At 43.5% G+C, this 15,311-nt stretch overlaps 4 protein-coding genes and 1 non-coding gene across 5 annotated transcripts; 2 read left to right on the top strand and 3 right to left on the bottom strand.

The window, feature by feature from the left end:
• Positions 1 to 205: 205 nt before the first annotated feature.
• Positions 206 to 5,530, top strand: tmem214 (transmembrane protein 214). The gene is made up of 17 exons (XM_088362428.1): positions 206 to 464; positions 1,417 to 1,607; positions 1,783 to 1,933; positions 2,008 to 2,142; positions 2,236 to 2,318; positions 2,434 to 2,539; positions 2,734 to 2,815; positions 2,900 to 3,001; positions 3,088 to 3,229; positions 3,312 to 3,403; positions 3,486 to 3,534; positions 3,655 to 3,762; positions 3,843 to 3,960; positions 4,044 to 4,140; positions 4,223 to 4,391; positions 4,488 to 4,639; positions 4,731 to 5,530. Exons 1-17 carry the CDS (start codon positions 317 to 319, stop codon positions 4,855 to 4,857), a joined length of 2,052 nt encoding a protein of 683 aa, XP_088218554.1. The 5' UTR covers positions 206 to 316; the 3' UTR covers positions 4,858 to 5,530.
• A 1,968-nt stretch (positions 5,531 to 7,498) lies between these two features.
• Positions 7,499 to 7,777, bottom strand: LOC148381698 (small Cajal body-specific RNA 13). Its single transcript, XR_015854525.1, has one exon.
• A 60-nt stretch (positions 7,778 to 7,837) lies between these two features.
• prkrip1 (PRKR interacting protein 1) lies at positions 7,838 to 8,725 on the bottom strand. Its single transcript, XM_088362616.1, has one exon. The coding sequence runs from the start codon at positions 8,675 to 8,677 to the stop codon at positions 8,093 to 8,095; it is 585 nt and encodes a 194-aa protein (XP_088218742.1). The 5' UTR covers positions 8,678 to 8,725; the 3' UTR covers positions 7,838 to 8,092.
• Positions 8,726 to 9,236: 511 nt separating this feature from the next.
• On the top strand, positions 9,237 to 10,978 carry glrx5 (glutaredoxin 5 homolog (S. cerevisiae)). The gene is made up of 2 exons (XM_088362618.1): positions 9,237 to 9,667; positions 10,046 to 10,978. The coding sequence occupies exons 1-2, from the start codon at positions 9,370 to 9,372 to the stop codon at positions 10,216 to 10,218; spliced, it is 471 nt and encodes a 156-aa protein (XP_088218744.1). The 5' UTR covers positions 9,237 to 9,369; the 3' UTR covers positions 10,219 to 10,978.
• Positions 10,733 to 15,285, bottom strand: ints9 (integrator complex subunit 9). The gene is made up of 17 exons (XM_088362608.1): positions 15,137 to 15,285; positions 14,800 to 14,927; positions 14,628 to 14,688; positions 14,478 to 14,540; positions 14,200 to 14,339; positions 14,008 to 14,094; positions 13,750 to 13,870; positions 13,537 to 13,671; positions 13,367 to 13,478; positions 13,097 to 13,277; positions 12,964 to 13,024; positions 12,727 to 12,898; positions 12,520 to 12,644; positions 12,015 to 12,182; positions 11,845 to 11,943; positions 11,562 to 11,699; positions 10,733 to 11,291 (listed from the first exon to the last, which is right to left on the bottom strand). Exons 1-17 carry the CDS (start codon positions 15,143 to 15,145, stop codon positions 11,115 to 11,117), a joined length of 1,977 nt encoding a protein of 658 aa, XP_088218734.1. The 5' UTR covers positions 15,146 to 15,285; the 3' UTR covers positions 10,733 to 11,114.
• Between the last annotated feature and the right edge of the window lie 26 nt (positions 15,286 to 15,311).

The following is a 15,311-nucleotide window of genomic DNA, read 5'->3' on the forward strand; positions in this document are numbered from 1 at the left end:
TTTACCTTAGCTAAATGGAAAAATAAGTGAAGATAGTCGGATAAAAAAAAAACTTGTTTTCATTTAATGTAAATTCAAAAAAATCAATCTTGTGACGTGTCTTAACTAAGAATAAAATGTAAATATGTCAATTAAGACGTTTCGAAAAGGGACGAGCGATGAACGTGTAACGTCATAGGCAGCGACGTGATGACGTCATTCACGTAAAGAGACGTGGCAGGTTGACGTTCATATCACTACTACTCACGCAGCCTCTTCAATCAAGTGACAGACAGCAAGCTGTGTTGAGGCTCCAAGCTGAACCGGGACTGGAATCATGGCCTCGAGTGATAGTGCGTTCGGCAAATGGGAGGTGGTGAAGAAAGGCAAAAAAACTACTCCGGTAGCTGGAAAAGGCTCAGCGGATAAGAAAGGCAACCCAGTGAACAGGAAAGCTCTGGGGGAGTCCAACCTGCCATCCAGACGTAAGTGAACACGGCCCACTTCTCTTTTTAGTCGACCATTTTAGCACAGTCAGCTTTAATTCAAGTCCGAGGCTAGCTGTGTAGCTGTAGTCGATTAGAAAAACAAAAATCTCAATTTTCAACATGAAATAGTGTTAAAATTCTACGCAACCGAATTCGTCTGCAAGCTAGCTTGCTAACGAGCTAGCTTAGCACCGTGTCGTGCTTCATTTGAACAATTTCATGTTCTTTTTCAACGTGCACACTTCTAATGTTTAAATAGATTTGCATTTATTTCGAAAGGCTTGAGGTGTTGCTCCGCATGTCGACTCCGGAGACAGTTAGCAATAGACGTAATGTGTCAACACAGGCAACGTCATCATACGAGTTTGCATCTGATTATCGAGATTATTTTAACGGTGGTATTTATCTTGTCTTGTCACCTCGCCTCCAGAAAAAAACTATCGCCGACAGCTTACTTTACTCAGGGCGATATATCGGAATACTTTCTCTCCTTTAACAGCATACATCTAGTCAATTGTATAAATATGATATGGCAGGTTTTACCCCCCCCCCCCCCCATTAGAAGAACTTTGATAACAATGTTATCATTTAATCAATGAGACCAAAGTATCACAAGTGTAGCAGATTTGACAGACCACAAATTCAAGATGGTGAAAACTAAAAAAAAAGTCAACAATGATTCACATTCACATGGACAGATTAGTCTTCCATAAACTACTATTTCAATGAGTTACTTATTAGACAAACGGGGTTCATGGCAGAAATGATTTGAGTATCAAGTTACAGTAATAATAAGATGACTAAAGTAAAAAAAAAAGGGGAGGGTGCAAAAAAAGGGGCGGTGATTGCCTGATGGCAAAATACCTCAGTGGGACCAAGCGCCATTGGAGAGTATTGACCGTGCCCGTATCGGCAGAGATCTAATCACCCCTGCCTCGGTGTCCCTCAGATCCCTCAGTGATGTCAGCGACGTTGTTTGAAACCTTCGAGAAGATCACAAAGAAGCAGAACAAGGAGCAAGTTCCGCCTAGTCAGCCTCCAAAACAGAAGTCCTCTACGATGAAACCATCCAAGAAGTTGTCTCCCAAAGGTGCACACACCCCTGCCACTCACAGGACTCTGGAAGAGGCCTTCAAAGCGGTGAGAAACTTTTAATTTTGTCTTCATATCGTACTCCAGAAGAAGAAAAAAGCTAGCCAGCATGAAGAAGTGCTGTGAGGCACGCGATCACATGTGGGATCCCAGTCTGGCTTTTACTCAATACTTCTTTGTTCCACGCGCGTGCTATCAATGTCTCTTGGCGTCTCATCATCAGCTGGATCTCGTCGACTTGAAAGAACAGTTGGCAAAGAGTCAGTCTATGTTTCCCAAAAACCCCTCGGTGTGGGCCAAAGATCTAGCGGGGTACCTCAACCTCAAGCTGACGGCACCAATGGCCGAGCCAACCCTCTGCAGCTACGCTCACGGTGGGTTCTTTTTCGCAGAAGAAGAAATGTCAATTCTCATGGATTTTTTTTTTTTTTTGGTCTCCGACCCACAGACTACCCATACTGTCTCTCGAGCAAGGAGCTGAAGGCCGTCATTAAAGACATTCTTGGCAGTTGCAGTGACTCCCTGACTGATTTCTTTGACCACTGTCTTTACACTATGCTCCGACAACTGGAGAGACAGTCAGGTAGGGGAGGGGGGGAGCAATTACATGGGTTGTCCATTTTTATAATACTCAGTTACTTGAGCACCTCAGTGACTTCTCGACTTTTGTTTGCAGGTGAGCCACTCCACGGATACAGACTTTGCATTCAAGCAGTCCTACAAGACAAACCCAAGCTGGCAACTCAGAACTTGCCCGAGGTGAGTCAAAATGGACTAGCACCTGCTTTTAGCATCTGCAGGCCTGTAGTTGTGGGCCCCACTGGTTTATTATGGTGGGGGGGAAACCAATAACAGCTCACTGCTATCCCCTCAGTATTTGGAGTTGCTGCGGTCGGTGCAGAATCATCCCGCTAAGTGTTTAACCATCATGTGGGCTCTGGGTCAAGCGGGCTTTTATGACCTGAGCCAGGGACTCAAAGGTAATGCTCCACATCCATCTGACTTCTGATAGGGTTCGCCTCTCTCCTACTTTGGCAATAATTTGCTCAACTAGAGTTGGAGGTTAGTGAGGCAAAAGTGCCTCAGTGTAAGGCCCAAGAATTCTTGGCTGACTGCAAAATGGTCCCAGATGGACTCAGTGAGAAGATAACATTGTTTGTATGTTTTTTTTAAGTATGGCTTGGTATCATGCTTCCTGTCCTGGGGGTGAAGTCGCTCTCCTCGTATGCAATTGCCTATTTGGAGAGGCTGCTACAGTGAGTGACATCGACCTTGAAACGTCATTTTATATTAGTCGACTGTACAAGCCCGACTTGTGCGCGTTTGCTGTCATTTGCCAGCCTCCATGCAAACTTGACCAAAGGATTTGGCATCATGGGTCCTAAAGAGTTCTTCCCCTTGCTGGATTTTGCCTACATGCCCAAAAATGCTCTCTCACCAAGGTAAATAAATGGCAGCTATTTCAAACTTGTTTCCTTCTATGAGGAAAATAACGGTTTCATTCGGTCTGTGTTTGTGTGTGTCGCAGTCTCCAGGAGCAGCTGAAGCGCCTTTACCCCCGTCTAAAGGTCCTGGCGTTCGGAGCCAAACCCGAGAGCACCTTGCACACGTACCTGCCGTCGTTCCTGTCAAGAGCCACGCCGCACTGCCCGCGAGAAATGAAGAAAGAGGTGAGGTGGAACTTTCTCAACGCGCTGTACGAAATGAAACGTGCACAATATTCACCCTCGGTCTCTTGCGCGTTGCTTTCAGTTGCTCAGCAGCATGACGGAGTGTTTGTGTGTGGATGGTCAGAGTTTAGGGGTGTGGAGGCAGCTCTACACCAAACACTTAGCTCAGTCCAGGTGAGGTCCACACATGCACACACTTGTCGTGGATTTAAAATGCTCAACTGGAAATGCTGACTTAGCGTATTGTGTTCCTCAGTCTGTTGCTGAACCATTTGTTGGGCTGCTGGAATACTCTACCACCAAAGGTACATCCAAAAAAAAAAAGTCTACATTGTGTACGACCTCAGAGGCGTTCCACTTTTGAGGTTTTGCTGTAGACTCATCTTGTTTTGATTGACTAACAACATATTTTTTTCCTTGTTTAGTTGAGGAAGAATCTTGAAGAAACAATTCAATCTTTTAAAGTGACCAATGAAGAGATGCAAGAAAACAACCACTCTCAGGACCTTAATGACTGCAATAATCTATGTCAGGTGGGGTCATGTGTTCAAATCCCCCCCCTAATTTGTTCAAAATGATGTTATTTTGAAGAGATGATATTTTTTGTGTCCAGAGTCTCCAGGTGAAGATGCGTGGACATGGCTTCCCCTGGTCAAAGCTACTGTTGGTCCTGTTAGTGTTTATGGCCGCTTTCTTCGTTCAGGACGTCCGATTTCACGGCTCCTTTTCTAGTATGGCAACTTTTGTCCTGTGTGCGTTCAACCTGTTAAAATGCAACATTTTGTTTTTTAATAATAGTGATGATGTGTTGCAGATTCAGCCACAGCGAGGCGGCTTCACAGCTGGGGTGTGACGGCCGTTTCTCAGCAGGCATGGAGCAAAATCTCAGTCTACTCCAAGCAGGGTTTCAGGTAACGCCACACAAACCCGTTAGGCATAACCTAAGCCAAGAGAAAAGAAACCTGTAGACATGATTTTTGTGCGTGTGTTTAGCTGGCTGGAGTCAAACACGCCTTATTATTACTCTGAGACCGTGCGGGCTGTGGGACCGCTGTTAGAACAAGGCCTGGAGAAAACCAAAACGGCGGCGCTAGTCATCTCTGAAAAAAGCAATCATGTCATCGTGTGGGTCAAAGAAAACACCCCGCTGCTCATAGAATGGGTAAGGCATCCTGTGAATAAAAAAAAAATGTTTTCCAGCCTTGGAATGCAGAAAAAAATGACCATAAGAATGTTTTTCTTTTTTTATTGCTTGCAGGTGAAGACAAACACGCCTGACAGTGTATACGACGTTTTGGCTTATCTAAAATCACTGCTTCTCTTCCTCCACCAAAAATTAATCTTGCCAGCATTTACGTTCTTAATTGACCTGCTACAACAAGCATGGAGCAACCTTCAAAAGTCCTGCAAGTCAGTACCTTCTTCAAACCTTTTTTTAGTTGATGACCAAACACTACATTAAATGATTGCATTTGATTTGATTTTCTTCCGTCCGCCGCAGTGGTGACGTATCTGTCTCATGTCTGAGAAATCACGCGTTGTCCTTCACCAATTCAACATGGCGGCTGCTCCAACATACGACCTCGGCCATCACGACGTGGGCTCAGGAGCTGCTGACTCCAGCATAACATACAACTGTTCCATGTACAGAACACACTTTCACAATAATTATACACACAAGGCCACCCTGTTTAAGGTTGCCTTTCAACCGCGGCAGTTCCTCTCTTGAATTGTGATGGGACACTGCACGGTCAAATAACTAACGTCTGTAAGTTGTTTTTGACTACTTTTTTTTTTTTTTTAATCAGAAAACTCAGTGTGTTTAGTGCATACGTGTTTTTGTTTCTACCAGTCCTTTTTAAGTCCTTGATGCAGACATAAATTGAATTTTTTTTTTTTTTTTACTGTGAAGGTGAGGTTATATTGGAAAAGCACTGTATGAAAACTGTCAAAGTGCTTGGAAATGACCAAAAATCTTTTCTTATACCTGGCCTCATCACATTCATCATGCAAATATGGCCAACTAATGTTAACTGTTGTGAGGCAGTGTATGTAATGAGATCCACTGTAGCTGTTAGATGGTTCCAGGCAGGATTGTCCATTGTCTGGATTCTTATTCCCAGGACCTTGAAGGAATGCTGAGCAGTGTTCTCGGCCCTGTGGCGGTATAACAATGTCACCAACATTTTGGATGAGCTGATCCTCTTCATTGAAATCACGTGAAAGACATTTGGATGGATGTGGAAGAGTCATGTCTTATGTCAATAATTGATTTGTAATAAAGACTTAATTACACGTGTATTTTCTATAAACCCTACTTTGAAACCCTAACTCTAGTATAAAACCCTAATTTGAAACCCTAACTAGTATGAAACCCTACTTTGAAACCCTAACCCTTGTTTGAAACCCTAGTTATTCTTATATTCTTACACCTGAAAATGGTGGTGTACCTAATGGAGTGTCCATGTGACGTCACATATCAACCAGCCAATCAGAAGGTGGGGGTGAGGGCGGGTGGGGCACTTTTCACTTAAACCAGGGGTGTCGACCTCCAGTCCTCAAGGGGCCGCGTTCCAATATGTTTTCCAAGTTACCCTCGTTAAGCGCACCTGCGTGAAAACTTTTAGCTTCTTTCAGGTTCAAAAGGAGCTAAAACTTTTCACGCACCTGCACTTAACGAGCGAATCACACGGACACTCCATTAGGTACACCGCCATTTTCAAGTGTACTTAATAACAGGCCACTTTATTAGGGAAATATCATGGTCAAAGGTCACAGGTTTCAAGCTCTAGTCCTCGGGGCCGCGTTCCAATATGTTTTCCAAGTTACCCTCGTTAAGCGCACCTGCGTGAAAAGTTTTAGCTTCTTTCAGGTTCAAAAAGAGCTAAAAGTTTTCACGCACCTGCACTTAACGAGGGAATCACACGGACACTCCATTAGGTACACCGCCATTTTCAAGTGTACTTAACAGGCCACTTTATTAGGGAAATATCATGGTCAAAGGTCACAGGTTTCAAGCTCTAGTCCTCGGGGCCGCGTTCCAATATGTTTTCCAAGTTACCCTCGTTAAGCGCACCTGCGTGAAAACTTTTAGCTTCTTTCAGGTTCAAAAGGAGCTAAAACTTTTCACGCACCTGCACTTAACGAGCGAATCACACGGACACTCCATTAGGTACACCGCCATTTTCAAGTGTACTTAATAACAGGCCACTTTATTAGGGTAATATCATGGTCAAAGGTCACAGGTTTCAAGCTCTAGTCCTCAGGGCCGCGTTCCAATATGTTTTCCAAGTTACCCTCGTTAAGCGCACCTGCGTGAAAACTTTTAGCTTCTTTCAGGTTCAAAAGGAGCTAAAACTTTTCACGCACCTGCACTTAACGAGGGAATCACACGGACACTCCATTAGGTACACCGCCATTTTCAAGTGTACTTAATAACAGGCCACTTTATTAGGGAAATATCATGGTCAAAGGTCACAGGTTTCAAGCTCTAGTCCTCTGGGCCGCGTTCCAATATGTTTTCCAAGTTACCCTCGTTAAGCGCACCTGCGTGAAAAGTTTTAGCTTCTTTCGGGTTCAAAAGGAGCTAAAACTTTTCACGCACCTGCACTTAACGAGGGAGTCTTGGAAAACATGTTGGAACGCAGCCCCGAGGACTGGAGTTCGATGCTTGTGATACTACACGAGGGGAAAAAAATGAATAAATAAGAAAGTGTAGTGAACGATTGTTTTGAACAAATCTTTTGAGTGAACCGATTCTAAAGATTCACTTAACTGAAATGCACATCATCAGTACAAAACAGTGCAGACGGCAAAAAATCGACCAATCAGAAATAGCCGAATGGTTAGAGACACGGGTTCTCGATCGGTAAATACTTAGTTCGATCCCAGGTGTGAGCATACACTTAAATGTGCTTTTATTTTAGAATTGGAACCTCGCTTTGTATGTGTACGCATATACAAACAAATGCAAGTATTTATGTGTAAATACATAAGGTGGCCCCGCCCCCAGATTGGCGGAGCAAGCCAATGGATCACGTCCACTACCTAGGGGGCGGGGCGAAGAGAGTTTAGGGTCCAACGCTAGTTTTAAACACATGTTTGAAACCCTAACTTTAAACTCTACTTTGAAACTCTACCCCTAGTATGCCGTAAAGGAAAGTCAAAGTCAAAGTCTGCTTTATTGTCAATTTCTTCACATACAAAGAGATCGAGATTGCGTTTCCATCTATCCCACGGTGGATAGATTCTTAGTCATTGCAATGTGACATTTGTGACGGCCAGCAGTGTCCAATGGGAAGCGCTTCACCCAATTTAGACAATATCCGGTGGCCAATCTTTTGCTCTACCTGCCTCAAGAAAGGTAATGTGCACAGACAGCTCATCACCACCGTGGTAAGCAGGGGTTTTTATCCAAAGAACATCGCACGTGATGCTTCTGAGCCTCCAGAAGTAACGCCTTTTCATTCTTTGTATTGATTTTTGCAACCTTGTTGTGTCCACAAGCAACTGACATGTGCAAGGGGCAACATTAAAAGGCTGCAGAAATGTCACAATAGGATCAAACATGAGTAAAAGCAATGAGCATTTGAATGAAACCGGCACCTGTCATCATTATTTGTGTTTATTAAATCATTTACAAAATGAGGGTAAAGTAGAGAATCTGCCTCGATTTAAGAGTCCAAATAACACATTTCTTGACTCAAGTAAAGCATACTGGAGTACTTGTGGAGAGTTCAATCAGGTCGCATCATCAAAACTTGATGGAATATGTCATGTTCTTCCAATGATCCACATTTCTCCTTCGTTTGTCCAAAAGAGGGCAAGAATGTTTCAAGAGTGTCCAGGCCATCGCACGATGGACTACTTCTTCCCCATGATGAAGCTCGGGAGCTCAGCGTCGTCTTCAGCCTCGTTTTCCTCCTCCTCCTCCTTCTTCTGCGACTTTTTCTCCTTTTCGTCTTGACTGCTATCAGGACTGCTTGTCGCATCTCCTTTATTTTGGTCTTGTTTAGCTTTCTTCGCCTCGAGCTTTTTCTGCTTGAGCTTTTCGCGCTTTTTCCTACGCTTTGCCGTCCTCTCTTCGGCTTCCCGTTGGTTTTGTTCCACTTTATCCAAGTAGGCCAGCTCCTTGCTTTGCTTCGCCGACATCTTTTCCAGAAAGTCTTGTCTCTGGTACTCTCGGCGTCGGAGGTGGCGATAAACGTGGAATTCACCGCTACCCGCACCAGCGCTGGAGCCCATCACGTCTCGGACGAACTCTGGCGGAGCCCGTGGGTTCCATTCTTTGTGTCGGTCCGGGATTGCAGCGGGTTTATCGGGGTTTCGCATCAACCTCTCCAACTTAAGGCGTTGTTCTTCCGCAGGGGTTTTGGCAATGACCAGCGGCTGGCCATTTTTTGTACCTGGTTTTGTTGTTTTCTTGCTTTTCTCATCGTGCGTCGCCATCTTGCTTTACGACGGAAGCCGTCAACTACTTCCGCCTTGTGCGAGTGACCCGGAAGTTTCTCTGCAGTTTTTGTAATTATTTACAAAAAGTGTTCTACAATTCTTCGAAGAACATACTCGGGGAATGTTAAATTTACATTTCAATATTTGTATATACATAAACATTTATTTTTTAAAATAACGACAGGCCGTCGTATGCTTCTGTCTCTCGCGGATTACGTTATGCCTTTCTAATAATTTATTTGCACAATTTCATTATATAAAATTATTCGTTTTTAATTTGAAAAGTCATAATCGGCCAACATTGAAAACGTTTGAATTTACAATGCAGCCACCACTTATGCACCCTTGCTCGGATGACCCGGAAGTTGTATGCATTTGTTTTTGTATGTTATCGTGACACGATTGCGATCATATCTTTACATCAAGTGACTGATCTTTTTTTGTGCTTGTTTTTAATATAGCTACTTTATTTAATCTTTGTTTCTCGTTACAAACTCTTTAAAATATATATATATATTTGCGTAACGAAAAAGATCGACGTATCTTCCAACCAATGAACAACAGACATTGTAGTCCCGCCTCTCGGTTACAAGGTTGAGTTTTACTTCAGTGAACTCTAGTTGTCGAAGGGAAATACCCACATTAGCCTCGTCATTCGTTGTATTTTAATTTAAAGGCGAATAAGAAGCATGAATAGCTTAATAAGATATACTTCTCGGTGTCTGCGGTTCGGAGCGGCGTACTCTCTACCCGGACAAGCCGAAGGACGCCTATGGACGGCTTCTACGCGACTCTTGTGCGTGGCGTCGAACCTCCAGAAAGACCTTGGCGACAAGGTGAAGAAGGACAAGGTGGTGGTTTTTATGAAGGGGACCCCGGAACAGCCCATGTGCGGTTTTAGTAACGCCGTGGTCCAGATTCTGCGAATGCACGGAGTGGACGACTACGCTGCGTACAATGTGTTGGCGGACGAGGAGCTTAGAGAAGGTCAGCACATTTAGATAACAGCAACAAGTGAAATTACAGTTTATTTTTTTTGCCCGAAGCTGAATGACTCATCGTTATTTAATTTAATCGTCGTAGTTTCCGGTTCCACTGTAAATACTACAGCGTCGACGTCCGTAGTCGGTTGTGACGTCATCAACGCTCCTGGCTAAACGGGCCAAACGTCAATCTCGTCTGTGACTTATCAGCCTTTTGCAGAAGCACCATCGGGTGTGGTGCTCTGAATCGGACGTGCAAAATACATCTGGTTGTTTCAGTGGAGTTTGGCAAAATAATTCAATTTCATGGTCATGTCACTGCTCCACATATGTTGTTGACATCTACTGGAAATTTGAACCGATGTCTTTTTGCGGCCAACAGGAATCAAAGCGTTCTCCAACTGGCCAACGATCCCTCAGGTCTACTTCAATGGAGAGTTTGTGGGAGGCTGTGACATCCTCCTCCAGATGCACCAGAATGGCGATCTGGTGGAGGAGCTGAAGAAGTTGGGGCACCAGTCTGCACTACTGGATGCTGAGAAAGACTCCAAGTAGAGGAGGAAGATGAACTTAAATGTGCTTAAAAAGAGAGGACACATTTACTTGGTTGAATCTTACGTGTTGCACACTTCAGACAAAATTGACTCTTCTGACTGACAATAGATGTGATTCGATTACTGTCTGAGCTTCCCTTACGTTACATGGAATCTTTTAAATAAGTTAGAGTCCACATGAAATGTTGAATGTCTCATCACAGTATCCTGAGTAAGACTTTTTTTTTTTTTTTTTTTACCTTTGTCACTGTAGCTTTAATACCTAAAACCTGGACTTCCTCAGGATGACTTGACAATATTGTTCATGTTGGACCAGACGGCAATGACATCACACTATAAAACATCCAGATAGGTTTGTTTAAAGAAGGGGCAATTCTGTCTTGAATTGTTACTTATTGAATTAAATGAATATTGCCAAAATGATTTTACAATGTACTGCTTGTGACAATGTCTACGTTGCGCAACAACTGTTTTGTTTCCTCCACGCAAAATGGACACCCTCTGTTTTTTAAGTAAAGACCCGCTGAAACGCAACAAATAACCCACACCAATTTTGGGTCTTGCAGATTAATCACTTGTGCTATTTTTGCAGTTGAAGTGTGTAAGCTAAAAGCTTGGAATATTGGACAATCACTCACTAAAGCTTATCTGCTGCCCAACACTTGAATCACTCGTCAGTGGTATGTTGTAATATAGTGTACATTTATATCATGATCAAATGTATTTTAGCTGAGTCATCATTAAAATATTAAGTGACATAATTCTATTCCCTTTTTTGAGCAATGTCACACCTGCAAGTAATGCATCAAATCAATACACAAGGTTATCTAAAAACTTCTTATTTACAAAATACTATCTTACCAAAATCTATGGACAGTATAAATTTAGTGGGACCTTTCAGATTTTCTGCAAGAAGCGCAGCACCAGGTCTCGCAGTGTCGTGCGCAGAGGCTCATTGTTGTCGCACACAATGTGTGTGCCGTCCTCTTCCAGCTGAATTAGCGTGTCCTCCGCCTGTAAGTGCAGGATGTGTCCGTCTGCCGTCTCCTCCACTTTGACCTCTGTGATGCCATGCTGTAAAAGTGCACAATTCAACTTAGTATATAGCTGGATGTGTTGTTAAATTGAACTTTTGCCATGTCCAAAACATTCCACATTCCTCTCACACTTAATGAGTATTAAATAAGTATTTAAAAAAAAAAAAAAAAAAAATCTTGAACACACAAGTTTATTCCCACATATTAACACTATTAATTGCAGGGCATTTAATTTTCTTTTTACTTTGGCCCAACACTCCTTTGTAACATTCCAACTCCAAATGAAGTGAAAGATAATAAATCCAACCTTTTGCAAAGTTGCAAGGAAGGCTTCCAGAGGTACGGCTCCTGTGAGCAGGGGTTTGGGCGCTTGACCCGCTGGGGGCTCCTCCATCACTCGTTTCCTCTTCTTGGTAGGGGGCGCTGGAGGAGGCTTTGGAACTGACTGGTAATACAAAAATGGGAAAATAACCTGTATTGCAGTTGCAATAAAAGTTCCAATATTGACACGCCTTGCACCTGCTTTCTCATCTTTTGTGCAAAAACAAAAAAAGGCGTTGAGAGTGAACACTTTGTAATGGTGGACTTACCAACAGTGTGTGCTTGTTGTCTTTTGAATGCAACATGGCTGAGACGGTTGCCACGGAGACGCCAGGTTTGACCTCGGCGGGCACCAGCGAGTTAGCCAGCTAGGGAACAAAGGCAGATGTGTGAATATTTTAAAATTGCCCGCTGATGACTCACGACTAGTGCGTCTCACCTCAGGCAGAATATAGACGCGCTCATAACGTCGCCTGAAGGGCAGGCTGAGGACAGAGCAGCGCCTGTAGGCCATGGGAGGAGGTTGCAGCTCCAGCATCAGATCGGACCGATGCGACTGGGTCATTGGAGGCTGAGTGTACTGCTCAGGACATACCACGTGGACGGGCTACGGGGGAGTGTTGTTAGCCAACAGGCCAGTAAAGCTAGGAGCATTTTTTTTTTCTGTGTCATTAAAACTTTTAATAGGCTATGTGACAAGTGTTTGGGTATTTCCTTTAACAGCAATTGAGGTATTACACAATAGTGATGAGGTGTCTTTTTTTTGGAAACAGTTGGAAGTTACTCTTAAAACTGTTGAGGGTTTGTGTTGGACGGTTTTGTGTATTTTAAGACAACTCAATATTATTTTGTGATCTGTCTGATGTTGCAGAAATCTGTGCATATAAGTTTTTTCTAACTGTACAGAATTTGTAAAACCTCACTATGGTGGCGCAACGTCTTACCTGGACCTCCTTGAGCAGCTTTGAAACTTGATGGAAGTTAAGACGTGTGTCAATGGGACAGTAAACACATTTCATGGCCAGTGGCTGGTAGGGGGCCAAAGCATCCAAGTAGGAGAAGTCAGGTTCTGTCGGCACAAACGAACGACAACTTTATCTTTGAGTATTCTTAAAAGCAGTACCGCTATGTTTGCAAATTTTGCTCGTCACCGGTGAAGATGATGGTATTCAAGCTGGATTTGCCCCACAGCTCCATGAAGTGGACCACATCACCGAAGCGCAGGGAGGGATGGCCGGTGAATACCACGCAGGGTTGGCGGAAGTCACTGCTGAAGTCACCGTGAATGCTGGGGTAGTGTTTCAGCTTGTTGCTTTGGATCAACTGAAAACCACACGAGTGCCATTTTTCTACACAACATGTGTCATTATTGTTATGCAAGGCTGTACCTCTGCATGGGGGAATGGGGGCTCCGGAAGATACACTTTAGACTGCTTGTTGTGACAGAGCCTAAAATTATAAGAAAAAAATAAAGTGAGGCTATGTGCTAGGTGCATAAAACAAAACTGTCAATGTTCTCACCACTCGGCAAAGATTTGAGAGAACTCCAGGGAGCTGTTGGCGACAGGGGAGATAAAGTAGAAGGGGGTGGTACCCAGGTTGGCACTGTCGATGAACTGGTACAGACACTCGAGTAGGTCATAAATCACCCCAGAAGAATAACACGGCACAAGCACATTGCCACCGGCGCGAATGGTCATGGCTGCAAGGTACACGTGACAAATAATTAAATTATTGCAAGATGCTTCTTTGCTATGCCACAAAGCAGCTAGTTGGCACATTTTAGCCAACCTAAATTGCTGCAGAATTCTCCCAGCATGCCGTCAGGGTTGGCAGTGGGCATCTGGGTGAGGCCTGTCAGAATGAGAACGTCACTGTTCTTCAGGGAACTTTGGTCCATCGGCTGAGGAAGAAGAAAGACTACTTAGCTTCCGACCACAGCGGAATGGTTTACTGCCTACCTGTGGGTGCGTGGTGAGGAGGGACGAGCCGGACACGTAGGATACTTTCTCATGATGGGACTGGATGATCCAGTTGGAGCTGCCCAATGAGTAGCCAGAGCTTAATGGGGAGATTTGTACAGCCCCAAACAACTCCTGAAGAGGAAAACAAAAATGAGCATGAGTATGTGTAAACGCACTCTAGATGACAAAAAAATGAAGACAGCTTCCTACCACTTTCTGTGAATAACCCACAAGCTGCACTTTGCTGAGGGCAGAGTTGACCTCCTGCATACCGTAACTTCGTTTCCACGTCCAAACATCAACTGCATCCTTTAGTGGACCAGGAAGCAACCTTGTAAATAAAATTTAAATTGAACTTCACGTATATGAGTATGCATAAAAATGAATAACAGCAATTTGATTTTTTTTGGAGAGCACAAAGCAAATGCCAGAAGGAAGGAAAAGAAGCACACTGTATGGTTAAGATACCTTTGTATTTCCTTTTTCTTCCAGGAGGTGGCAGACTGAGCCTTGGGAACTCTTTCCATGAACTTCACCAGCTCTTCCATTAGCAGTCTAAACAAATAAAAAGTATTCGCTTTAAAACACAAACAACTAGAATCTATATTTACAGAAGCAATTTAAACCTCAGAAATATATAAAGTAATATGTCTTTTTTACCTTCCTATCTGCAGGGTGGGCTCTGTGGCATACACTGTGCCAGTGAAGCCTGTGTTTTCTGTGATGTAGGGCAGGGCCATCATACAGTGGTAGTTGGAGATCAGGATGACATCGATGGTTGATAGGTCCAGCAGTTCCCTCTGTTATTTATTTAGCAGGAGGAGGAGGGGGGATCATAAATCAAGCTTATTTACATCCCCTATTACCATTTAAAATGGAGCAGTACCTCACCTGCCAAAAAAACCATTCAATTTTGCAAACAATTTCTAATGGATTACCTCAGGGAGACAGAACTCCGGCTGAGAGTCCACAAACACTCTGCCGGCACATTCTTTCAGCTCCTGGAAATATCAGTATGTGAGAGTCATTTCACAATCCACAAATAGTCCGACAGCACAAAAGTAAGACAAACATTAGTCAGAATGCACCTTTTCCAAGTTTATTGTTCCATCTTTCGCGCTCCAACCTGGTAGCTTTGAGAGTCTTTGGCTGGAAGTGGAAAATAGTATATTGTACTACTGTTATTTAAAATGTTAACGATCACAAAATCAGTGGCGAATATAATCAACAAAGAAACAATAGCCTGACATTATTACTCACCTATGCACAAGAGGAAGAGGCAAGAAGTGGAGGACAGACGTGGTGTCCAGCCCACAATCCAGCATGATAGTGGTCGATTTGAATTTGAGTACATTGCAGGGTAGTGTAGGATGACCAGACAGACAATACTAATAGAAACAAATCGGAAGGAAAAAATATATCATTGATTGCCCAGAAAACAAGTCTGTAGAGCGGTAGCATATTAACATTGCATCTTCAGAGCTCCAAACATGAATGTTGTGGCTTCTAGGTGCTACGCTAACAACACCTAGTACGACATCCCAGTAATTCTACTCCATTCAGTCACTTTATCACACAAACAATACTTATTACTTACCAATTTCATTTTTGAACCAATAAGTACACCATAAGCATAGGAAGGAAAACTGTATGGGTAATACTTCAGCCTTGAACCATTTTCTTCTTCGCTGGCTTAATTGGGAAAATGTATACAAACGCCACACACAATAGCGCTACCTATCGCCTGCCGGAAGAATGCAGGCTTACAGTGT

The sequence above is a fragment of the Syngnathus floridae genome, chromosome 19, assembly GCF_059516105.1.
Source record: "Syngnathus floridae isolate MCC-2025c chromosome 19, RoL_Sflo_1.0, whole genome shotgun sequence".
NCBI classification, from domain to species: domain Eukaryota; kingdom Metazoa; phylum Chordata; class Actinopteri; order Syngnathiformes; family Syngnathidae; genus Syngnathus; species Syngnathus floridae.

Coding starts and splice junctions, on each gene's coding strand:
- tmem214 (XM_088362428.1), top strand. CDS start 317: ATGGCCTCGAGTGATAGTGCGTTCGGCAAATGGGAGGTGGTGAAGAAA. Junction 2,319..2,433: donor CAACTCAGAACTTGCCCGAG/GTGAGTCAAAAT, acceptor CTATCCCCTCAG/TATTTGGAGTTGCTGCGGTC. Junction 3,961..4,043: donor ATTTCACGGCTCCTTTTCTA/GTATGGCAACTT, acceptor GATGTGTTGCAG/ATTCAGCCACAGCGAGGCGG.
- prkrip1 (XM_088362616.1), bottom strand. CDS start 8,677: ATGGCGACGCACGATGAGAAAAGCAAGAAAACAACAAAACCAGGTACA.
- glrx5 (XM_088362618.1), top strand. CDS start 9,370: ATGAATAGCTTAATAAGATATACTTCTCGGTGTCTGCGGTTCGGAGCG. Junction 9,668..10,045: donor GGACGAGGAGCTTAGAGAAG/GTCAGCACATTT, acceptor TGCGGCCAACAG/GAATCAAAGCGTTCTCCAAC.
- ints9 (XM_088362608.1), bottom strand. Junction 11,944..12,014: donor GCGTCTATATTCTGCCTGAG/GTGAGACGCACT, acceptor TTTGTTCCCTAG/CTGGCTAACTCGCTGGTGCC. Junction 11,700..11,844: donor ACAACAAGCACACACTGTTG/GTAAGTCCACCA, acceptor TTGTATTACCAG/TCAGTTCCAAAGCCTCCTCC.